At 40.4% G+C, this 25,943-nt stretch overlaps 1 protein-coding gene across 11 annotated transcripts in view; it reads right to left on the reverse strand.

Moving 5' to 3' along the window:
• Nucleotides 1-25,943, reverse strand: part of srpk2 (SRSF protein kinase 2) — a 75,773-nt gene that overhangs the window by 3,583 nt on the left and 46,247 nt on the right. For 4 of the 11 annotated variants that reach the window (XM_080874679.1, XM_080874678.1, XM_080874683.1 and 1 more), the window contains 13 exons: nucleotides 23,198-23,349; nucleotides 21,304-21,412; nucleotides 19,158-19,245; nucleotides 18,621-18,708; nucleotides 18,424-18,530; nucleotides 17,002-17,167; nucleotides 12,707-12,747; nucleotides 8,670-8,988; nucleotides 6,519-7,439; nucleotides 4,017-4,117; nucleotides 3,079-3,186; nucleotides 2,908-2,977; nucleotides 1,109-1,201 (listed from right to left, as the gene is read on the reverse strand). In XM_080874679.1, coding sequence (XP_080730805.1) covers nucleotides 1,109-1,201; nucleotides 2,908-2,977; nucleotides 3,079-3,186; nucleotides 4,017-4,117; nucleotides 6,519-7,439; nucleotides 8,670-8,988; nucleotides 12,707-12,747; nucleotides 17,002-17,167; nucleotides 18,424-18,530; nucleotides 18,621-18,708; nucleotides 19,158-19,245; nucleotides 21,304-21,412; nucleotides 23,198-23,349 — 2,363 coding nt within the window. Of the gene's footprint in view, nucleotides 1-1,108; nucleotides 1,202-1,489; nucleotides 1,583-2,907; nucleotides 2,978-3,078; nucleotides 3,187-4,016; nucleotides 4,118-6,518; nucleotides 7,440-8,669; nucleotides 8,989-12,706; nucleotides 12,748-17,001; nucleotides 17,168-18,423; nucleotides 18,531-18,620; nucleotides 18,709-19,157; nucleotides 19,246-21,303; nucleotides 21,413-23,197; nucleotides 23,350-25,943 lie in introns of all 11 variants that reach the window. The other 7 variants (XM_080874682.1, XM_080874684.1, XM_080874681.1 and 4 more) reach the window with 3 other exon arrangements.

A 25,943-nucleotide genomic window follows, 5' to 3' on the forward strand; every position in this document is an offset into this window, starting at 1 on the left:
GCTGTATCAATCACAGGTCCATGAACTTACCATGCTCACAGGTGAGTAGGGTCAGAGAGGTGCATGACATACTAGAGAGAAGCCTTATACACTGTCATTGCTACTAGTTTAACTGGCTTTACCTGGTCATAAACCTGTAAACTATTAATCCTAACTTTGATATATAGGAGGCACTGATTAAACACATTTAACTGTTTCTTTTGGAATTTACAAAGGATATAAAACTTATTTGTTGGTCGGGATATATAATAAAAATATGTCACTGTGTTGTCTGTGCCATGGGGAAAAAAACTGAATGAAAGGCAGATGTTAAATATCAAAGTGTGACATAGATTTTAAATCAGAGGTAATTATAGCAAGCTTACATTTATCAGTCTGGTTAATAATAACTTATAATTTACAGATATTTAGTTAATGTAAATATTCAACACCCGATCTCCTTGACAGTGATCACCTTCTGTATGAATTTTACTGACTAGCAGAGATCAGAAGTGATTCTTAACAGATATTTTTCCTATTAAATGCACATGTGGAGTTTTCTAGAAGTGCTTTTAAAATCCTTTTTATTTTGTTATTAAGTTATGGAAACTTAATAGAATCCGGCAGTGTTTAAAATAGATTTATTGCACACATTTGTTTATTTTATCTGCTTTGAAAATCACTTCATTTTGATGTTTTATTGTCAATTCATTTTACTTTTGCTTGTTTCGAGGGTTCGGGTTTGCTCATTTCAGTTTTAAATGAATAGTTTTATTTATTTGGAGTATTTGCTGAGTCGGCATTTATGAAGTTCAGAACAGGCAGCACAACATTTAATGCCATACAGATGTGTCAGTCTTAATAAACAGACAAATCAATGCCTCCTGATGTTTGCTGGGTTGACAAATTTGACCACACTGACAGAGACTAAAGGTAAGGTCATTTCCTGTTTAACTCTGTTTTAGTTTAGTTATTTAAAAAAAAGATAATAATTTTAGTTTTCTTTTAGTTGTTACTTTTTTCACATCTGTTGGTTTAGCTAACTATAACAGCCCAGCTCCTGACACACTACCGCTGTCCCTTTGGCTCACACTACCCTTAACCAGTCATCAACCACGGAGTCGTTTACCTTTCTTGGTGAAAAACTCTCGGCTGTACTTCCCAGCAGCGACCACTTTGCGTGGGACCTTCCCAAGGAGCTCCATGATCAGAGCGATGTGGTCTGCCCACCACCACATACGTCACAGAGGGAACAAGCACGGTTCAGCATTACGGCATGCACACACATCAACACGCACATACACTGGCTGAATGGTACCGACACACACTGATGCCTTGGGGTACACCGCAGACGCGCTTAGAGACCGATTGGTAATGCAGTGAGAAGCTTGTTCTCGATGTTTTAATCATACTTTCAAATCTGATTTTACAATGGTCTGCCAGTGCATAATTTCTGTCCCTCTCAGACATCCGTGTGTCCCAGTCCCACCAGCTCTCTGGCCAGCGCTACCTCTTCTGTTGAAGAACTCCCGGGAATATTTTCCGGAGAGCGCAAAGTGCCTCGGAATACAGCCCAGCAGCTCTATGATGTGGGCTATGTGGTCTATGGAGGAGAGAGGCAGGTCGGAGGAGGGAGAAGGGAGAGAGAAAAAGAAAAAGAAGAGGAAGGGGGCAGGAAATGTTGACAAAGAAATAGAAATATAAAAAGAGTAAAGCCAAAGACGGTAGAATTAATCGAAAGAAGGATGAAACACAGTGTAAGAACATTGTAAATACAAAAAAGGGACAATTACAGGTACAAAACATTGAAAAAAAAAGGAAGTGTGAGGTATAAAAAGATGGGGGGGGGGGGGGGGGGGGGGGCATAAGGAAGGGATAAAGAGAGGGAGGGGAAAAAAAAGAGTCAGACAGTAAAGGAAACAGCGTGTGTTAGTGAGCTGTGCCTCCACAGGTGAGGAAATGAAATGAATAAAGTGACATGTATTTAGATTCAGATCTGAACGAACTGGATTTTCAATCTGGCCTCAGTAGCGGGAGATCAAAGGTGACCCTCTGTAAATAAGCATGCCAGAATAAAACTGACACTGGCTTATTGCCTGTGCAGAACAGGAAGCAGGGAGCCAACTGTGTGTCACATGCTCTGAGGGGAAAAAGACCCCCCCCCCTGAAAACACAGCACAATGAGCTGAGACAGATCAAAGACCAGATGAGGGGAAGTGATAAAGAGAAATGTGGGGGTGAAGCTGCACAGTTTGGTAATGTGACATGTTTTCGCGAGACATAACATTTAGAAGAATTAGTATGATTAATGACTGGAGTCCACATGCAAAGGATGGAGAAAGACCAGAAAACAGATACACGTAATCTCACAGGACACTTGGCTAATGTTGGGCTAAGGTTTGAAGTGTGGGCTTGGTGTGGATGTGTGGAGGCACAGCAGCAGATTCAAGGGACAGAATTTAAAGTGGATAGAAGGATGTGGGGAGAGGGGTTGACTAAACTTTAAACTAAACTGATTTTGGCTATTTTTTTAAGCGCTAACAATACAAACTACCTTTTTAAAATTACAGCTTTTCTCCATTATCCGATAAGACACAAAAGCCCCAACATTATTGCATAGGGATAAACAAAAGTATATTTTTCAAGTCTTTTTCAATTATTTATTCTATTCGTCCTTTTATGATTTCAGTTCTATTTTAAAATCTGTTTTACATTTCTATATAAAATTGATCAAATAGTGGAGAAAAACTGTGAAGCTAATTATTTACGCAGTAATATCAAACAGTTTAAACACTTTGCACCAAACATCTCCAACATTCAGTTTAAAGTTTTAAGATTAAAAATATTCAGCATTAATTCTCCAGTGGAAGCTGCTGCTCCTATATTTGGAAATAAAACAGTTTGTGCCATAAAGATTTAAATACTCACCCTCATCGCGGGAGTAGTCTTCTCCAGAGTGAGGCTCAAACAGGTAATCTCCAGTGGCCAGCTCAAATGCCTACAGGAGGACATACTGAGTACGCCTCTCAACGAATGATTGCAAACTAGTACAGCTGCATATATGTATGTAATAATGTTATTCATGTGTGTTCTCCTCACCATGCAGGCGGTGCTCCAGATGTCAGCAGGAGTGCTGTAACCCGCTCCTATTAGGACTTCGATGGAGCGGTACTGCCTCGTCTGAATGTCCTCTGTAAAGTGCTTATGCTGTCCGCGAAATAAGAGGAGAGGAAGGATATTTGTTACTAAAAATTTTTATTAGGATCTATCAATAAAACATAGTCCCCGTCTTACATCTTGATATGTTTTCGTCTGATCAGGGTCCACTTGTCTTTCATCTTTGGAAACCAAACCCTGTTAAATTCTCCGTGCAGTCCTGCCTTGCCGAGTGCAGCTGGCTCAGTGTGTGTTACAGTCTCGATCTAGACATGTGTGGGATGCTTTTATTTACACTTTCATCTGTTGTTTTGTGAGACTGTGTGTAATTGTTGTGCGCAGGATTTGGGATCAGATTAGCGCATCTGAACGATGGGTTCTAGCGGCGTTAGCTGCTGGAACGCGCCTCCTGCCAGTACATTCGTTTCAACAGCCGGTCTCTAATAATGGCTGCTGCACACAAAAAAAAAAAAGCCTGCTGAAAGCAGAGCTGTAATTGGACCGCTGAAGGAAACTCGGAGTTTGATGTTATGCTGCTTCTTGTTTTCCTCTCTAAACCTCATTAAAATATCTGGACCTGTGCAACCTGTGGCGACTTGCCTGCCTACACAGGTTTCAAATATGAATTCTTACAGTGAATAACAATCATTTATACAGGGTACACAGAACACACCTCCAGAAACTCTCAGGCCTCTCTGAGTATGAAAGTGAGCTATTATGTCTTTAAAAACTACAGCATAATGCACCTGTGGTCACCTCTGGTTACAGCCTCTGTACAACTCATTATTCTGTTTGTCTTCAACAGAACATAAAAGGCTTCACCTTTCACTATTTAAAAATAGTCAAAATGAAATAATATCAAACTCCAGCTGCTTTCTTACCACCCAGCATGCATTTCCAAGATCAGCAATTTTGACTCGAATAGAGTCTGCGTTGCGCGGATCTAGAGGGTTGATCAGAAGATCTGCAGCTCTGGCTCTGACTGTCAGGGGACATAACGGGACAGCGCAGGATTAAACATACAGTAAGAGACAGCGTTTATACATGGTAATGTTCGAATAGGCGTGCATTTAAAACAAGGATCATTTCAGGTTTTTCTCTGGAAATCACGCCAGTCATCAAGTTACATGAGCATCCACTGACAGTATCACAAAGCCATGTAAAGAAGTAATGTGATGAGAAATTTGGCACCTTAATTCATTTACTGATACTAAAAAGAAGGCTGTAGATGGATGTTAGGTCAAAAAATAAAACCCTAAATGTATTTGGACACTAAAATGTAATAATGAGAAACGATATTATACTACATAGTAATAACATAATAGAAGTTAAACTCGAAACACAGCAGTGGTTATTCATGTTAGGGCGATCTATAAAAGTACATAAGATGCCGGTCTCAATTTTTAATTAAAATTTATAATTAATGTTGAGAGGAAGTCCAGCAAAACAAAATCGTGTCAATACTATATGAAGGCAATCAGATTAATGCAGATGAAAATAACTGACACGTAGTATTGGCTCAGTTTATTTTTTTTAATATTTCAGGATATTATTTTTACACACTGCTAGGCTTCAAAGTTAAATATTAAAATATACTTTTAGAAGGAATATTTTTAATGGATCAATAAATGATTGAAATTCCACTTTTTATTATTAATAATATTTTTAGTTTGAATGTTATATTATGTTTATTTTACATATAAAAATCATGCTGTGATATTTCAAATATGCTAAGATAAAATAAAAAGTTTATGAAAAAACAAGATGGGACAACAGTAACACTTCAAAAGCAACTACAATAAGAGCTTATGATAACGGTTCATAATAATGAGTTTAAATTTGTTGTGTAGTTAGAACCACTGCACTGCACAAAGTTTACTCAGACTTGGACTTGTTTGAAGTTGGAGATAAATCCTGTAATTAAAGTAAAAGTTTAGAGCCAACTGGTGATACTGAATCACAACAAGGACTTCAGACAATCACTTCAGTGAGATCTTGAATAATGTTTGAGTGTTTCTGGGGGCCTTTTGAGCTTTTATTGTGATGGGACAGTTGAGAGTAGACAGGAAAGCTGGAGGAGAGAGCTGTAGGAAATGCCCAGAGCATAGCTGAACCCAGGCCTCTGCAATAGCAGAGGGATATAGGTTCCTTTCTTCAACTCTATGAACTATACTACCTGTTGTATGTTCCCTAACAATAAATAATGGTAGAAACTCTGAGGCACAAGAACTAAAACATATGTATTGATGGCTTGAAATGTTTTAACCACTGTTGAGGTGAATAACAAGACTGTATAACAAGAAAAATGGTGGTAGCAGGAGAAATTGTAAATGGTATATTGTATTAAAAAAGAAATAAAAATGTATTCTTTCAGCTCAGACAAACAATGTTATTTTACCAGTCAGGACTTTTTTATTACCCAAAGCAAGAACACTAACTCAAATAAACAGTTTTGCACCAGGCTATGGGGGAAATGAATTTACTGCTAAAGCAAATAGCATGAATAACCAGTAAAATCAGATTAAAAAAAAACATTAAAAGGCTTTTTTATGGGTTTCAAACTGAGGCAGAAATGAATAAAATGAATTAGTGCTACTGTCGATGTGCTTTAGTAATTGTCTCATGTTGAAGTGCTGTGTTAATACGTACACCGATGTGGTGAATTGTCACAGTGCTTACACAACAACGGCTAAAACTTTAAAATTAACTCTTAGGCAGTTGTTTGATATGATGGTTGTGTTGTAAGGAGATTGCTTGGCTGGTGTCTCTCTGTGCTGGAGCTATTGGGGAGTCTGATGAACTAAACCAATCCAGCTTAGTTGAGAGCAACTTTGTTGTTGTTCCCAGATGTTGACTCCAGTTCTTGTGGAGTACCCCTGACCATCAGTGGTTTAAATAGAGATAAACCATTAATCAGCAACAAAGTCCAACTCATCTGGTCATAATTATCTCAAGAGCCACTTTAATAATGTTTAGTGAGTGTCTTTGTCAGGTCGCACACCTATCGAAGCATTTGGAGCAGTCTAAGAGTAAAGCTTTGTGGCAATTTCCAAGCGTCATTGGTCTCTTTTTTGCGGGTGATGCGAGCTAATGTCTCAGTGCTTCACATGACAGAGGTGTGCATGAGTCAATGGGTGAGAGAGATTGGAGTGGACAGTGCATTAGTGGGCGGTGGTCACAGTGCTTTAGCCCATCACTCCATCACAAAACAGTTACTGACATTTTTAATTTGATCACATCTGGCATATTAATTTTCATGTTATACCTGCACCGGATGGTTGCTACACCCACTATCATTAAAATCAGTACTATTTTTCAGCCATCGTCGTTTACATGCTCAGTATTAAAGTCTGAGTTTTGAAATTGCTATAATCCTATCTTACCTTTCGGTGTGTCTCCCGTGCTCGAGGAGGACACGGTGCGACTGCGGTCTGCAGTGGGGCTGTTGGGTGAAGGTCCTGCTTCAATGTCTGCCGTACCAACACAAATGGTGTTTCCTGGCTCGGGATCCAGAGGCAAGTCGGGAAAAATGGGAATTGTACCTAGATGCCGCTCACTGGAGCCATTGGTGAGTCCTGGCTCTCCAAGCTCGCCGTTATACATCTCATAACCAGAGCTCAGAGAGTTGTCCCTGTCTGTGTAGCTGAGCTCAGACTCCACCAGGGGGCAGAGAAGAGGCTCTGGGGTGGGGGAAGGAGGCGGAGGCGTGCCTGGGTTTGGTTTCAGTCCCTCAGAGCCTAACAAAACATGGCCGTTGGTTTTGACCGAATTGGTTTTATTGATGTGGGGTTTGATGGGGGAGGTGTTATCTGTGAGGAGGTCAGTAGTCGTGTCATCATCCTCCTCTTCCTCCTCCTCTTCCTCCTCTTCTTCTTCTTCGTCCTCCTCCTCCCCCTCTTGCTTCTTTGAAACCTCTTCTTCCACCACCACCACAACCTCCTGCTCTGTTTTGCTCTCACTCTTTGGCTCCTCTGTCTCTTTATCCTCCTCCTCCTCTTCTTCTTCTTCGTCTTCTTCTTCTTCCTCCTCTTCCTCCTCCTCCTCTTCTTCTTCTGCTACCTTTTCTTCTGTTTCCTCCTCCTCATTCTCATTCTCTCTCCCTTTTAATCCCTCTTCCTCCTCTGCCTCTTCTGGCTCAACCTCTGCTTGTGTTGGATCTCCGCTGCCTTCCTCTGAGGCGGGGGGAATAGGGGCATCTTTTTCAGCGACAGGCGTAAGCTCCTCTTCTTCTTCCTCCGCCTCCTCATCAGGGTCATCATCTGTGATGTGGGTTGCCTCGCTCTGCTCCTGGGGAGGTGCTGCACCTAACATGGAGAAAAAAGGAAAACATTATAGACAGTTGGTGGGCGGGAGGAAGATGTACAGTAAGTGGAATCAGACAAGATGTAGGCAGAGAGAAAAGGAGCATGAAAAGAGAAGAAAGATCGGAGTGAAGGAAGCAAAGCGAGAATACAAGAATGAAAGAGGCAGAAGGTGCAGAGACAGAGGGTGGAGGAGGGAGACGGAGAAAGACGTTTTTCTTTCTTTCTTTTTTTTCCCCTCTCGTGAATCAGCCGAGGCTTCCATACACAGCAGGACTAGTGTGGGTTGAGTGATTGGAGCCAATCCACATCCTATTCATTCACAGACAGACTAAAACCAAAACCATACAAATACTCACACGTGACGCAGATCTGTCAAAGCCAAGATCTGCTCTGGGATAACTCACCTTCTAGCTATTCACAACCTGAATACATTTTTTTAATTAATTGCTCACTTTTCCCTCAGTGTATTTGATTGGAAACAATAAATGCAACCAGAACGTTGCATTACATCCCCGGGCTGCAGGAAACATTTCCTTTAGCTTAAATGGAGTCCAAATAAGAGCTAACTAACAGATTAGGAACAGTTATCGGACGCGGAGAACAATATATGTTCGACTTTCTGCAGCTTGTCTTCAGGCTTCCGATTAACAGTGTTTTATTTTTTGCAACATTCAAGCCCGCCTGATAATCAGACTCATTTGCCAATTTGTCTCACTTAAATTGAGACAAAGTGGCAAATTAAGTTCATCTGAAATCTGAAATGCTGGCGATGATTCAGAGCGCCGAAAAACAGGCTGTGAGGAGGCAATGCAGCAGATTCGCTGCAAGTAGCAAACTAATTTACACAGCCTATAAATAGCCTACAGGATCACAGGAAACCACCAAACAAACATTAAGCAGACGTGACAGGGAATGTAAATGAGCCGAAGATGTCGCCAACTGGTATTTGAGTTTTTTTTCTGGTGGACCGTAGTCATGGTAACCTTTTTGAAGGAGGAGCGGGATATAAGAATGCATATAACATGATAATAACAGGTGTATTTATGTACTTTTGATAATTATAATGAGAAAAGTGCCTTTATGCATTTTTCTATTCCAAACAATTACAATTATAAATGATCAAAACACCTGAGTCATATCTGACACGCTGAAGCACTACTGATTGATTCACAAATGTCTGAATGTAGTAAAATTGCTTATCTTCACAGTCACCCTGCAGTCATGACTCACATGTATGATTAGTCAGCCTGATGGGCCTCTCTCCTCCCTCCTCCTCCTCCTCGTCCTCTCCGTCCTCCTCATCGTCGTCGTCATCGTCGCTGTCTCCCAGGGACGTGCTGTGGCCTGGAGGCGGTTGCGGCGGCTGCAGCGGTGAAGGCAGGTTGCGGTCGAGCGTCGCCTTCTCCCCTCCTTCTTTGGCCTTCTCTTCCCTCCTCTCTGCCTCCCTCTCCAGGGCTTCAATCTCCAGCATTCGCCTTTCCAGAAGCTCGGCTTGCCGCTTCTGTTTCTTTTTCAGCTTCTTCTTCTTGTTCTTGGAGATCTTTCCAACCTGAAGGGTGAAAAAAGAAAAGAAAAACACAAAAGAGGGAGAGAAAGTCAGTGAAAAGGGAAAACAAAGAAATAAGAAAAGGTTTTGATACTTTTGAGTGTTGTGTTTTCATTTATATGTTATAGATGTTCACTGAACCGAGCATCAGAGCTGCAGTTTTGTGCTTTCCATTTCAAATTTTAATATCCTCTGAGCTTCAACTCTTTAAAGTTCCACTTAGCTTAGACAATAGTTTTGCATCTTCCATCCATCCATTCGCTTCCGCTTATCCTTTTCAGGGTCGCGGGGGGAGCTGGAGCCTATCCCAGCTGTCATAGGGCGAGAGGCGGGGTACGCTCTGGACAGGTCGCCAGTCTGTCACAGAGCCAAGACAACCATTCGCACTCACATTCATTCACACATTCACACCTAGTGGCAATTTGGATTATCCAATTAACCTATCCCCACAAGCTGCATGTCTTTGGACGGTGGGAGGAAGCCGGAGTACCCGGAGGGAACCCACGCAAACACGGGGAGAACATGCAAACTCCACACAGAAAGACCCCGGCCTGATGGTGGAATTGAACTCAGGACCTTCTTGCCAGAGGTGGGACCAAGTCATTGTTTTGCAAGTCTCAAGTAAGTCTCAAGTCTTTATCCTCAAGTCTCAAGTCAAGTCTCAAGTAATGTCAGGCAAGTCAGAGTCGAGTCTCAAGTCACTGGTGTAAAAGTCCGAGTCAAGTCACAAGTCTGAAACTTTGAATTTCAAGTCCTTTCGAGTCTTTAAAAAAAAAAAAACGAAAAAATAATGTTGCAGTTATATGCTAAATGTAAATATTAGACCATGTAATTTTAAAATCTGTGTTTTTCTCAACACATGACAAAAGTGAACGTAGAAAATATACACAAATTGTGAAATTGCACCTCTTTAAAATGCAGCTCAATTAAACCTAGCTCCAAGAATAATTTTCACCGACAGTTCTGAGATAAGCTGCATGTTATTCTTGGATGCGGTTATAGGACCGGCTTTAAAATCGCATGACAAAAATATCATACACATTAAAAAAAACTGCATCACCAACGTAGCCTGGACAACATTTGCTAGTTAGATGAAGTCAGCTATCTCATCTTAGCATATTTATATGCATATTTATAATCATACGGTTCTTGGAGTGAGTGCATACACTCATGAAGTTTAGTAACTTCAGGTCACTGCAACAAGCCCAGGTACAGTTTACCGACGGATGGGTGCAGGACCTTGAAATGCACCGTGTAGAACGAAAGACCATCGTACGTATCATAAGTTTACCAGTCTCACAAATCGACGTCATAAATACACATTCATTAACCGTTTATTAATAGGATCTTTGAGCTCAACGGTAATTAATTAGTAGTGGAAATAATTTCTGGTAGCATCACAGAAATGTAGCAGTGACAATAATACTGTATGCTGTAATCGTACTGGGCAATTGGTGATACAAAACAACTGTTTTATCCTGTGAATAAAAGTATATGTTTTTGTCAATGCACCATAATAACAGAAGCGAAACGCAATATTGTGTCAGGACAATTCACTATTTATGCACAATAAACACAATAAATAAAGGAGCATAGCGCGACAATTTCTGTTCAGCGTCAGACTTGCTTGTAACCTATATCACCAATTATGTTAAGAAAAATGATGTATTAACTACTACAAAACTCTGACCTTCGTGTAAATGCTTGGAGCAGACTAACCTGTGAGCTGGAGTGTTCTGGGACGTTATATTTGACCTTTGAATGGCTGCAATCCAGGCCATCCGTCGCGTCTTTGTTACTTCGGAAACATGGCTTGAACAATTTCTCTTCAACGACGTAATCCGATAACAACCGATCTCTTTACCCGTCGGCTTCCCGTGGCTGTCATGCGACCGGCTATTGCAGTTAATAATACAACGGCTTCTTGACATTTTTGTGTTTCTTTTTATCGCTGTATAACTGATTTTAATTAAAAGCCTGCGTGCGCTAGTACCGCTTGCCACGAGTTCCCAGAATCCTTTGCGGTTCTACCCGTGAATGACGTCACATTTTCAATCTCTATATAATATGCATGTTAAATTTTATATTTGGGGTAAAATATCAAGTCTTTTCAAGTAAACCGGTTCAAGTCCAATTCAAGTCCCAAGTCATTGGTGTAAAAGTCCAAGTCAAGTCACAAGTCTTAGAACATTTTTTCAAGTCAAGTCTAAAGTCATAAAATTAATGACTCGAGTCTGACTCGAGTCCAAGTCATGTGACTCGAGTCCACACCTCTGCTTCTTGCTGTGTGGCAACGGTGCTAACCACCGTGCCACCGTGCTGCCTAGTTTTGCATCTTTCAGTTACATTTTTGCTGTTTAGTTTTATATACTTACATTTCTGTTTTTATTTGTTCCAATGTTAGTTTAGCCTTAAATTATAATATCTAAATCATTTATCAGGGGCAGGATTGTGTGACTGGTGAGTGTGTCACACATACACTATGTTGCCAAAAGCATTCACTCACCTTTCCAAATTATTGAATTCAGGTGTTTCAATCACTTCCATGGCCACCATATAATCAAACAGCTAGGCATGCAGACTGCTTCTACAAACATTTGTGAAAGGCTGGGTCGCTCTCAGGACCTCGGGGAATGATAGGACACCACCTGTGCAGTCCAGTCGTGAAATTTCCTCATTTCTAAATATTCCACAGTTGGCTGTTAGTATTATTATAGCAAAGTGGAAATGATTGGGAACAACAGCAACTCAGAGTCAATAACTATTGACCTCCAAACTTCATGTGGCCTTCAGATTAGCTCGAGAACAGAGCACTGAGAGCTTTGTGGGGTTTCCATGCAATTCAAAGTGCCGAATGCAGTGGTGTAAAGCACGCTGCCACTGGACTCTAGAACAGTGGAGATGGGTTCTCTCCAGTGACGAAACACATTTCTCCATCTAGCGATCAGCAATCTGGGTTTGGTGGTTGCCAGGGGAACGGTACTTGTCTGACTGCATTGTTTGGTGGAGGGGGGATTATGGTGTGGGGGTGTTTTTCAGGAGTTGGGCTCGGTCCCTGAATTCCACTGAAAGGAACTCTTAATGCTTCAGCATACCTAGACATTTTAAACAATTTCATGCTCCCAGCTTTGTGGGAACAGTTTAGGGATGGCCCCTTCCTGTTACCACATGGCTGCATGAATACACGGATGGTGTGGAAGAACTTGACTGGCCAACACAAAATGCTGAGCACAACCCAACAGAACACCTTTGGAATGAATTAGAGCAGAAAAGATGATCCAGGCCTTATCGTCCAACATCGGTGTCTGACCTGACCTGATGTGCGTCTGGAAGAATGGCCAAAAATTCCCATAAACACACTCCAAGACTTTGTGGAAAACCTGCCCAGAAGAGTTGAAGCTGCTATACCTGCAAAGGTTGGCCCGACATTATATTAAAGCCTATAGATTAAGAATGGGATGTCACTCAAGTTCATATGTCTGTGAAGGCAGCCCAGTAAATACTTTTGGCAATATAGCTTATCCTGCCTTATATGGAACAACAGACTACTAGCTACAGGTAAATAACTCTAAATGAGACAATTAGTGCGTTGCTTTTTAATATTGTGCTGTGCGTGTCTGTCTGTGTGTGTGTGTGTGTGTGTGTGTGTGTGTGTGTGTGTGTGTGTGTGTGTGTGTGTGTGTGTGTGTGTGTGTGTGTGTGTGTCCCATTTCATACTCACATCTGTTGTACTCACCGGTTTGAGCTGGGGGGCTGTGCTAACTGATAAAACAGAAAGCAAAAAATAGCAATCAGACACTTTCAAGCATCACTGTCATCAGTCCGTCACACAACCGAGGCAGAGGTTTAAGAGTTAAGAGTGCAAATCATGCATGTCGCCGCATGTATGGTCATTTAAAAACCTGAAACACTCAGAAACAAAAAAGTAAATCTTGTTATCAAATCGAGAAAAATCACTTTCCACGCTCTTCCTGTATTGATAATGTTTATGTTTTATTCTTTTTAATGCCTTCTTCTTCAGTTATTCAGTTATTATTAAGTCCTATCTTAGGAGCTATGCTGAGCTGCTAATTGAAGTTAGCTTATCATAACGCAAGCAGTGTAAAGTACTTTGGCATTCGTGTATAGCAGTCATAAATAAATAAAATAAATTTCTTCTCACATGAAGCAGAAATAGATGAAATTTCACTATAAAACACATGTCTACACTTATTTCTACACTTATGTTAACGTCAATTAAAAAAAAAACGATATACTGCTTATCTTCAATCAGAGACAGCGTGTGTTACTATGAGCACTTGCTCTTGTTTTGACAGTTGATGGTTTTGTGCCTGACATCACGCGTGTAGAAATCTAAGCAGTAAAACTTGTTACCCCGAGGCTCAAAAAGACCCTGTTGGCTGATGCAAGCAATTGACAGTTCACAGGGGGTTCACCAAGGGACAGGGGTTCATGTGGAGTTCATCAGGAATAATTTTGAGAACTTTTAGGGTTTTTTTTTAAAGTGGAAGAACGTTTTGACAAGAGATGGGTTAAAAAAAGCAACAAATGTCTCTGTAAAGGTAAGCAGGTGAGAAGAAACTCAAGGCTTCGACACTTCTTGTAGGAGTACGTCAACATTAAACATAAGAGAAATCTGTAATAACAAAGAAGTAAGAAGTGTAAATGAATACACTAAACAAACAGACCTCACTCATGCTATTTCTGATAGGAGGTAAAAACATATCCCAAAAACTTTTAGGTTTTGTTCTCTTCTTAATTTTCGTATAAAATACCCAACCATTTGGAAACAAACGTAAGTATAACACAGTGCAGTTATTTTTTGAGAAATACCTGAATTTGATTTTTTGCTTAAAATTGACACCACTGTCACCTTAATACGGTGTAGCTACAGTCATGTAGGAAACCCCAAGTACACCCGTAATGCTTCATTAGAAAAGGATAAGTACCTGCCCAGTGCTGCAAATCAAATGCACTTGATTAACTGATCACTTACAAGTGTGAGCATCCGTCTATAAAAACAGGAGGTTTGGCAGTTTTCTGTTGTGGAGCATTCAGGGTTCTGTTAACATATTACATCCAAAAATTCACCACAAGGTCAGACCATGCAACGCTCAGAGAAACTGCAATAAACTCAAGGAGCTACAACTTAGAGTCTGCAGATCTCAGTTAGCATGGTAAATGTCAAAGTGCATGATAGTACCAACTAGGGCTGGGCCATATTATACCGTTCACGGTAATACCGGTATAATGTTAGGCAACGATAGGAAAATGAAATATCGCGATAGAATATGAGTAAAACGCGCATGCGCAGTGCCTTTGTGTTCATACGCACATGGCCGATTGTTGAGTGAAACAAATGAACCAGAATTGGTTTGTAAAAATGGTGCAACTTCAGTGATGTGGAACTGGTTTGGTGTTTGTCCGTCAGATACACGACAAAGCACATTTTTTTGCAGAACAGGCAAGCGGCCGTCGTTATTGTCGTATTTGTCGGACTAAGATGCTCTTAAATCTGGGAGTAATCTGGGTCCTAAACTCTCAGTGATGCTTCAGGTCAAACGAACACTGCAGCATCACTGAGAGTTAAAAACTGTCTAAATTCTTTCATCTTTAATAAAACGATCAGCATTGCTGCTTTACCAGGTGTAACTATGAAGTTTAACTTCCAGGCATCCATGAAAACAAAAGTTATTACATTTAACGGAGTTAGAAGTTAGCAGGAAGCTAGCGGAAGTTAGCTCGCTAGTTTCGCTAGTTACCCAAGCATGATATAGCATGTTCTGACTGAGAGATTTCTGAAAAAATTCAAACGTACAGCTCTGCTATCACTTCCAACATAAATGAAGACAGGAAACTAAACAGCAGTGACGTTTGTAGGGTTACTGAAGTTGGGCTAGCTGGTATATAATGATGTGCTACGTGATCGCTAGCGACACAGCTATGTTAGCATAACATAAACAGTGAAGCTGGAGGACGAACACTAACACTTTTCCACTTATAAAAGTTAACGTGCCTGATAGTTAGAGACAAATGCAATCGCATGGCAGGATGCTGTAAACGGACCAAACTTCAGTCAGGAGAACAACTGAGATAATCCATCCACAATAGAAGGTTAGTCATTAATATACTGCAACAACATGGGAATAGAGCAGCTGCCAGAGAATTCAACATTAATGAATCAATGGTACAGAAGTGGAGGAAGCAAGAAGAATGAGTTTAATAAAGTTTGATTTATCTGACTGCTTTGTTTCGCTTAATGTGCCTTATAATCCCGTGCACCTTATGGTCCGAAAAATACGTACTGCACACTACAGTTTAATGTTGCAAAGCACCTCTTTTTAACTTCAGTGGATATTATTATACATGGTTATGCTCAGGATATGTCAGCACATTTCTACTGGAAATGCCTTTTGGTTAAACTTTCAGCAAGGAATTTGCATTTGCACTGTTACATTTTTATAAAGCTTTAATGTACATAAAAACCAGTTTCTTGTTTAAGTGAAAATAAAAGGAAGGTTGTCTTTTTGCGCTAGTAATGTTGTGGAGTTGTATTTTGTCTGGCATCAATTATATCGTCAGTTATATCGTTATCGCAAATTTTCAAATATATATCGTGATAAATATTTTTGGCCATATCGCCCTGCTCTAGTACCAACAGAAAAACACAAAGTATTGCTTGTTTGGAAAAGTTGCCATGAGACGTTGTGCTCCCTTTAAAAAGAACATGCCAACACAGCTTGCGTTTGCAAAGTTGCATCTGAACAAATCAAAAGACTTCTGGAACAATATCCTTTAGATAGACAAGACAAAAATGGAGTGGTTTGGCCACGTTTGGTGAAAACCAAACACAGCATATCGACACAATCACCTCACACCAGCTGTCAAGCATGGTGGTGGAGGGGTGGTGATTTGTGCTTGTTCTGCAACTATATAACCTTTGAATCTTTCAGTCACTGAGTCCACCATGAACTCCGTCAAAGTATTCTAGATTCGAATTGGAGGCTGACACCTAAAGCTTGGCCCAAATTGGGTCACACAACAGGACAATGGCTCTAATTTAGGTCCGAACTTACTAACAGTGCGCACACAAACATTTCACACAGACCTGATTCTAAACCTTTTTATACTTAAGGCACAGTAAGTGTCTGAAGGGAAGCAAAGCTCCATCATCCTATGAATTCTCATCTTGATCTTTCCTTTTTATTTTAATTTTTTTACACTTTCAAAAGTTGGCCTTTTTCTGTCTTCCTCCTCGGAAACTATTTACTTTCTCCTTCACTGTTGCATTAGCAATCTTATCTCTAACAACATCGTCACTGCTCTCTCCACTTCACCTCAAGGTAAACGTGTTTCCTTATATAGAGAAATAAGGATCTGACTGTATTCAGATAGCATGCAGATTGAAAGCAGCAAGCACAAACACTGATTCAGGATGCATGGCAGTAAGAAGATCATTTTCCAGTGTGCATGTGTTGTAAATCTGATGGCAATTTTGCATGTGAACAATTTATTGTACCAAATATGTTTCCATTGTTATGATTTATATATGTATAAATACATATATAAATCATAACAAACAGAGCAGCAAATGTACAACAGAAAGCCTGAAAAAGAATCAAGGTGCTGATGTATCAACAGCTGATATTATTTATTTGCTAATTTATCAGTATTATGATTTTAAATGACAATGAAAAACTAAAGAAGTGATGGAAGAAACTCCCTCCAACCATGTTATGAGTGCTGACATGGGTTAGCAGCGACAGGGCACTCCTCAACTTTCCTATAGGCAACACACGTCTACAAACACAACACCTGGCTGAGTCGGGCACAGCGTAAATAAGTAAAGAAGTACAACAAATGTTAGAAAGAAAAAAATATGGGTCGATGTAACTTAAATACCAGATTTTAAGATGACCAAATATTGTTAATGATATCTTACTCACAGCAGCAAAGGTCCCTTTAAATAACCCTTTCTCTGAAAATACATGTGTGGAGAATGAAACGTATCGCTACCTGCTGATCCAGATGGTGGTGGAGCTCCAGCTTTCTGCCATTCAGTTGCTTCCATGGCCATACGCCTAACAAAGACGTCATCTACACACATCAGGATGTTCTCCGGCTTTATGTCTGTGTGGATGATTTTACACTTCGTGTGGAGGTAGTCCAAGCCCTGCAGGACCTGCAGACACATCAGATAGACAGACATTTGTATGCTTCTGCCAACCAGTGAGATTTGGTGACTTTATCCTTTTACCATAAGTCGTAATTAGCATGTGAACAATTAGTTGTGACCAAAACATGAGGTGCGTTAGCTTGACTTTTCTTCTTTTACCACCTACATCAATTTTTGTTCTTCCTTGAATCAAAAACATATGAGAACTAAATCTGAAGAAACTCTTTCAAGGTGTTTGCGATATCCTGGAACGAGAAGGATCGACACATATAACGAAGCAACTAGCAACCTTTAACCATAATGCCTTTAGACATGGTTGTTTAGCACAGAGGCATGAAATCATGTTCATACTTCTTGTTTAACCATGGATTCACAAAAAATGCAAACATGCCTCTTTTCAGATCTCCTTCTGTGTCTCTCTCCCTTTCATTCACTCTCTATTAGTCAGCTCAACCATTCTTTAGATGCTTTCCATTCTCCGAGGGCGGCGAGGACAGAAACTGTTGATGTTTTCCTGTGTTTCTTTCAATTGTATCTGTTTTGAGGCTTTGAAACTGAAGTGAAGGACAGTCTCATTCAATTTCTACTCATCTCCAGCTCAGCTTACAAGAAGCTGGCAGCAGCTGAAACGCTCAGCTGATCAGCTGGTTTGTCATCCCGCTTCTCAGAGTGGCGGCGGTATTAACGTTTGAAGTGAACATTAGCACAAATGTGTATTAATTGGCTGTGTGACTCTATCCACCATCTTCAATCCTCATTAGTCAACATATGACAGGCCGGGACACAGAAACTAAATTAGTTAGAAAATGATGTTAACCTGCACCACCAAATGAATTATGGAGAGAAACAGAACACATGTAAAGTCTCTGTATTACAATACACATAAAAAACTGTGCAAAAGTCTCATTTCTTTACATATCACTCAAGATCACTTAAAAAAACAAAACAAAAGATCAGCTGGCTCATTGGAAGCAAGATCTAAGAAATAGAGGTGGTTGAGAAGATCATCTCAACCAATGGGTATTAACTTCACACCTGCAGTAACAGCTGTTGGAGAAACAAGGATTGATTGGGTTACTTTTGCAAATGCTGGACTGCAATGTTGGTGCTAAATTTACCCAAATTTTGTAAAATATTCAGTCATTTTATTATGCTCTTAAATACAATTTGTTACTTGTGTGTGTGTGTGTGTGTGTGTGTGTGTGTGTGTGTGTGTGTGTGTGTGTGTGTGTGTGTGTGTGTGTGTGTGTGTGTGTCCTCACCTGTCTGATAATACTCTTGACACACGGCAACGGGAGACCTTGGTAGTTGGATTTAATAATCCATTTCAGCAGGTGATGACCCAGCACTTCAAACACCATACAAACGTCTGCAACTGGGAGTTAAGGACTCACATCATCACATCTCTGTCCTTTCCATATATCCAAACATGCACACGCACGCTTCTTGATTAGGATACGTATCCCGTTGACTCCTGAAATCTTGAAGTCATCTATCAGCTGTACCACCATATCCTTATTGGGATCGCTGGGGTCACTCTCTCTCACCTGCCGGACAAGACGGATAATGAGATATGGTAAACATCTCAGGAGGGACAAAAAGAGAATGACCCTGACAATAGGAGGATGAAGAGAGAAGAAAAACAAAGGAAAAAGGCCTGGAAGATAGGAAAGGAGGAAAAATACTCGAGCACGAGCAAATGTGAACAGAGGAAAGAAAAAAGACAGGAAAGATGGATGTGGAAGATAAAGCTGCTGAACACCAGATTATAAGAGGCCTGACTTCTTCACCTATCATGCAAGACAACTTGTAAGTGTATATTTAAAGTCAAAGGAAAGAATGGAAGGGTGACGTAAGGACAGGAGCTATGGGGAAAAATGGCAATGGATGCAAAAATCGCTGAGAGTTATAAAAAGAAGCAAGAACAGACGGAAAGACAAAATTAAGACGAGAAAATCCAAAAAAAGCGAAAATGTCAAATTAATCAGATTCTCACACATCGCAGCAGTTTGATCTCATCCAGGGCCGTCTCTGTGTAATGCTGAGCGCTCTTCACCACCTTCATCGCCACAAAGTTCTTCACTCTGTAATGCCACACGCACACACGCATCATTTTTATTTTATAGTGACTCACACGCTAACAGGTTGTTGAAGCCAGCAAAGCTGATTAATGCCACCCCGTGAGAGAGATGAAAATAGGAATCACCGACTGAACCAAGTATTAACGAGCAACGTCAGCCTAGGCTTTGCTGGTTGTCATTTACACTACCCACACTGCCACTGGAAATGCATATGGATGAGCTGTGTGGCATTTAATTAACATTAAACAATCTTAACATTGTGAAATAGCACAACACTGACACGCCTCTTTGTCTTCCTCACGGCCCACATTTAAACTCTTTGTAATCAGGTTATCATGCTGAATATATTCAGTTATTACCATCTAACCACGTTCTGTTACATTATTTCAGAACATTTGGCGTCTATTGCTTCATTTAGCCATTTTTCAAAGAAATCAATATTTGCTAGCTGTAGACTGAAGTGAGTAAATCCTTTGTGCTTTGTTTTGTTACAAAGTGAACAGGCACAGTCTGAACTGGAGACAAACCAACTTCAGATTTCACTTCACATTAATGGTAGCGTGTTTCAATACGAGCAGATGAAAAAGAAGAGTGGAATTTCTCACCTACGCCTATACTGTTCTCATAAAAACTGCTAAATGTTGACCTGACATTCATTGTGCATTTACACGGTGCACTATAGAGATTGCACAGGCCCATTAAAGAGGAGCGCTGCACTACAATGTTATCCTATGCCTTCTGTTTCCTGAACTATGGAAACAATTCCTGGAGAAAGGACGAAACAAAAACACTGAAAGAACAGAACAGAAAACATGCACTTCAGAAGCCACGAGTCAGCGATCTAAAGAGAACAGAGAAACGCATCTCATCAGGCAACAGCATGCATTCATATATTCAGTGAAAAATTCAGTGGAAAAGCAACAATTCATAAAAAGAGAATGAGTGGTGAGTAATGCACATCTAAGACTGAGAGATGGGGGAAAAAAGAGGTTTATTCCTCTGATATTGATTCGTGTGTGGATTGCTGTATGTTTCAAAACATGTATTGTGCTGTTTATGACACATTGATGGCCTCAGCCACTCCAGCTCTGTCCTAGCCAGTCCCCTAGAGTAGAGGACCAGAGGAGGTGGGTAAGAGGAGGACGTTAGCCAAGCTAATCTCCATTGCGGGCAACAGCCGCTCCCCCTCCATGTGACTGTAGAGGCCCTGAGCAGCTCCTTCAGCAGTACACTGTTACAGCCACCGTGTAGGACGGAGCGCTATTGAGGTCCGTCATCTCGACACAATTCACACTGTAAAATATGCACACCTGATAAACACCTGCTAAAAATATATTTTATTCCAACTGCATTTTGTGTATATATAAAAAAATCTTTTTTTATATTTTTCTTAGTGTGGGAAAAGGTTATCATGGTTAACTCAAACTAAACTAAAAAAGACAAAAAACGATTTCAAAATACAAACCTATAATAACTCCGATGTGGGGTTAATAAAGTTTATACATATCTCTTCAAAATGACATACAGTGAAAGGTCAGTATTTGTTGGGGACCGTCCCTACAGTAACCCAACTCGCTAGCTTATGACCACCATTAGTGTAATTAACACTGGTGAATAAATTAGTTGGTGTGTATGTGTGCGAATCACTGAAAGGTGACACTGGGCTGATGATACCGTTAACCATCCACCTCGGTTGCCTTGTCAACACACAAACAACATCACAGTGTAAATAGATGGCTTAGATGCCAGCACAGGGTGGTGTTGCTTGCAGCTGCCATTGTGGTGACGTGCCAAATGTGGTCGAAAAAGGGCATATGCAGTGCAGACGGCTTATGTGAGGCAAGCGGATGAGAACAAGCGTTGCTGTGCACGGGTGTGAACGAGAGGTTAGGAGTATACGAGCGCTCTCTTTTTTCCTAGATCAAGTGTTGTGGTTGATGTGTGTGTGGTTAGTGTGTGTGTGTGTGTGTGTGTGTTTATGTGTGTGTGTGCGCACACAAGAGAAACATGAAGCAGAATCTGAAAGCCTTTGCTGTATATAAACATTAATGTGTGACTCACTGGATGTCCCAGCATAGCCATACGGTGGAGAAGTGGCCCCACCCCAACTTCCTGATCACATGGTACCTCCCGTTGAACAAATCCCCGATCTTCACCGGATGGTACCCTCCTGAGAGAGAAAGGGGAAGGAGAACATGAAGGTTACAGTCGATAACCCTGCCATGACATGAAATCCATTAGCGAGTAAGAAGTGGAGGTAGGCCAGCAGGTGCATGGAGGGAGGAAGGGTCAGACAGCCGATTTCGCACACGAACTCTGCAAAGTGGATGAAGTTTGAGCACCGTCTGAAGCTGCCCTTTCTCAAATGTGGCACACGACAAGAGATTCTCTATGTCGCACACATTCACACCTGGAGAAACTCCAAGTTTAGGCAAGAGGAAAGAGCGCGCAGGAGGCTGCTCAGCTCTAGATTCTCACCTCTTCTATTCTCACATGGGCCGAGGGAAAAAAGAAGGTTTGGAGTTTTTTGAAATAGCAAAGCAGCAGGAAAGCACAGCAAAGCACATTTTACAGCCAGATGGGATCTATTTTTGACTATATATGTATATTTGATTAGATTATTCTGTTTTCTCTCTGTATCATGGATATATGTTTTGTTTTTTACAGTCTATTTAACATTGTGTGCACGTGCCCAGGGACCGCTGATATAAATATCTAGCTGCTAAACCCGGTAAAAGGTATATTTACTCCTATGAGATCAACCTTTTTTGTGCATGGTCGCTGAAAAGTAAAGAAAATGAACTAAAGCTAAACGAAGCTATACACAAATACACAATACAGAGACAAATGAAAAACTTGATTTAAAATCTATAAAATTAGAACATTTGTCTTGACTTAAATCAATTTTTGCCAGGTAAAGCTTGCTAAGGCAAACCCAGTCTAACACAAGCTGGAATAAATCCTTCAGTTTTTGCTTAAAGTGTCGTTCACAGCTTTGCTTTCCTTAAATGCACTTTATGGGTCTGGTTGTACTGCATTATGCAGCAAGGTGTTTCTGAAGGCTATAATAATGTATTGCAGGATTGCCATATTAATTCATTTAGTAAGGTGTACCTAATGTCATGGCAAATGAGTGTAACCAATTCCTCAAGTCATTACTGAGTCAGTTGAATTAAAGCGCTTAATATTTGCTGGTTCCAGCTTCTAGTGCTTCAACAGTGTTACTCACCAAAGCATTCCTAAGCAACACTACCTCACAGCTTTTCTTGAGTCATTAGGTTTCAGGTCAGCCTTGACATTTTCAACGAAACTAAACATTTCTTATAAACACAAAGTGCTGTATTCACTTTTCCTAAATGGGTTAAAAAGTGCACCGAGTGCTTTAAAAGTCCTTTAAAAGGTTCAGACGTAAAATTGAAAAGAAGCCAAACAACATAAACGAGATGTGATCTTTCCTCTTTTCTTTTTGTCTTTCATCTCACTGAAGTGAGATCTGACGCTTCGACTGTGCTTCTTCCAAAACACTTTCTAAACACAGTGAAAGAAGCCATCTGGGAAAAAAGGAGAAAAGTTTCACTTGAAGTGATGTTCATGGTATGTGATCGAAACATGTTGAGGTGTACTGATTAAAGTGAAATACAATTTTACAGAGTGATGCACCATTTTGAAACGTGGCTGCGTTATAATTAATGCTTTGAATGTTGTAAAGCTGCCTTTGTCCTCCTGAGCTGTGGCAGGAAACTCGGTTCATCTCTGACATTTTGGTAAAAGCCGAGCAATTCTGAATTGGCTGTTATAATGTCTGCAAACATGAACTGCTAATCCCATCAGGATGGAACTCTGGAGAAATAAGGTAGGAAGACGAGCCGGTGAAGACGGTGTGGGCCAGGGAGGCCAGCGCAGAGCTCCATAAGACAGAAGTGTGGGCTGGGACAGACGTGCGCATGTGACTGACCTTTGCAGTAGTCCGCGGGGTCCTCCTGCTCCTCATCGTCGGAGCCCAGGATCTCCTCCTCCGGCTCTGGGGGCCCAGCCGGCTCAGGGGGAGGTGGAGGGGGCGGCGGGGGAGGAGGAGCAGTCACCGGGGCTTTCTGCTGGGTGTCAGGCCTGTGAACACAACAGTGACACCAACGTTGGAAAGCTTTTCACCAGAAATCTGCCTTTCGTCTACACATTTAACTTTTTAGTATTTTATGGGGGTTTTTAAGCTATGAATCACAGTGAGCACTACAGTGGCCTGAACGTTAAGTGCAGATGACTAATAGTAGAATAATAACTTGTGACATTTTCATACATATAAAATGTCAGCCCCGGAAGTGTTGCTGATTGGCATCGGCACCGAGTTCATGAAAGCTTTTAGATTTGATGTAACGAACAAACTGTGCCAGACGGCTCGTGACGCCGCGTGACGTGTTGCACGTCTGCTTTTGGAATAAATAAAAGACCAACGACAGCAAGCATGAACATCAAAAATCAGCGTTGCACAACATTTCAAGAGTAAGTCCGCTGTCTGTAGCATGTGAGAAGCAATATCAGGCAATCATGTTCCAGCAAAAACAATCAAATGATATACAGTAAAGCATTTTCTGCATCACAAGCCCCTTATTTACTTTTAATACAGTTTAAAAAAATGTCTAAAGGCCTGTGAAGCAAAGAGGCCAAAACAAACTGCAAGTAATTTTAATGACGTGACAATTATTATTACCTCTGTAATTCAGTTTCAGTTTCAAACACAATGAACTAAAAAAAACAACCTTAAACTAGAAAATCTTAACTTGTATTCATATATATAATTATTTACTCATTTGCATTGATTATAATTAAAAAATACTCTTAAACTGTAAACAACTGTGAAATCAATGATGACTAAACACACGAATAAATATATACACATTTTTTTTAACATTATTTTTTAAACAGCTTATTCATTTATTAAAAATTATCTTTTTTTACATTTATACATAGAATAAAAGCTTAATAAGATATTTAGATTGTTTTATTTGCACTGAATAGGACTGCGTATACTTTTCTTGTGCTTTTGAAATAATGAAGATTTCGATTCTGTATAAAGTTATCAGTCAGTCTAAACCATTGGACAGATATTTTTTATAGCTCAAACACAGTCAACTATAGCCAATCACATTTATCCTCAGACACAAATCTGCAGAAAAAAATTAATGTTTCCCCTCCAATAAAGCTTTAAATCCTGGAAAAATATAGTGCCGAATAGAAACAGTCAATAGGTCAGACAAAGTTTGCTCCTAGGGTCATTTCCACAGTCACTTCTTTCAGTTAACAACCTTGTTCCACTTCCTTTCCCTTGTCTAAAACAGAACTGAACCCATGAGAGGGAGAAACGCTAAATAGGTTGCAGGACACAGGCTGACTTATTCTCCTGGCTTGGCTACATTTTGAGCATTTAGCTGGCACACTTATCCAGGGCACGGAACAATAACTGATCACAAAGTTTTCACCGTTTTGCTTTGGGACCCTGCCATGGCGCATGTGGCTGTTTGTGTAGATTTTGAGCACATGCCTGCAATATTTCTGTACTGGGAAGGTTCCACTAAATCAGCGCCAAACCGACACTTTTTGTGCCATGCATCAGTCTGTTTTTTTCAAGCTAATGTACAGAACATAAGACATTTTGTATGTGTCATTTTTCTCTGTCGAATTAATGCGCAATCCTTTTGTAGTTTAGTGCAAAACACACACAGAGAAGTACAAAACACGAGTCAAATGCACAAAAGGAAAAAAAGAGTTTGTAAAGAGTTACTTATTTCACAAATGAAACAGCTACAGAGCTTAATTCTGGGCCAGCTGTATGAAAGTCTAATATTGAGTCTGCTTCTGACCTCTAAAATCTCATGAAATAACTGGCTCTGTAATAGCTAAACATCTCCATTTTTTAATTTTGGACTTGGACAGGTAGCGTGCAGCAAGAGTTTCACAGATTTCTTGCTGAAACTGTTGCCATCTATGGCCAATAAGAGCAGCGAGAGTGAACCAAAAACAGTAAAGTTGAGGCCTGAAGAAGCTAAACAATGATGTGAAGCGATAAAACTCTGAAAAGATGTTTAAATATTGTGCTGAGCTAACATAATGTTATATAGCCACCATACCATATGGCACGCTGTGTGGCACAGTGTGAACAGCAAAGCCGGAGCTCTTCAAACTTCTGCCAACACAATGCTGCTGCTGCTAGTGCGAGGAGAAAGACAGACACCACATCTGACTAAATAACTGGATTTTAGTTACATATAGCTTTATATAGATATGTATAAAAATGGGAGAGCTTCTTCTAGACAGCGATTTGTGTCTCCTCTCTGTCTCAAAATGGGGCATGTTATTCAAATATGTTCACTACTACACTATGGAGCCAGGACTAGTATTAGCACACATGAACACAAAATGTATTAAACTGTCTGAGTAGAGGGGAGATTGATTCAAGGCGGGTTGATCTTAAAACATTTTTTAAGATCAACAATCTTACAAATCAGTAAACAGCAATAAATAAATAAAATGATAAATGTACATTAGCTAACATAAAAGCATTCTACGAATACAAATTTCTGTCTGCTTATGCGTGGCAGTTTATGTCCATTTCATCTGAAACCAAACAGCAACCAATAACCATCAGTGCAAAAACTACAGTTCCCCTAGTGGTCACTTCATACAAAAACATTTTGGCGTCTATGCAG

Source organism: Rhamphochromis sp. 'chilingali' (assembly GCF_963969265.1).
Source record: "Rhamphochromis sp. 'chilingali' genome assembly, chromosome: 2".
In the NCBI taxonomy this organism is placed as follows: domain Eukaryota; kingdom Metazoa; phylum Chordata; class Actinopteri; order Cichliformes; family Cichlidae; genus Rhamphochromis; species Rhamphochromis sp. 'chilingali'.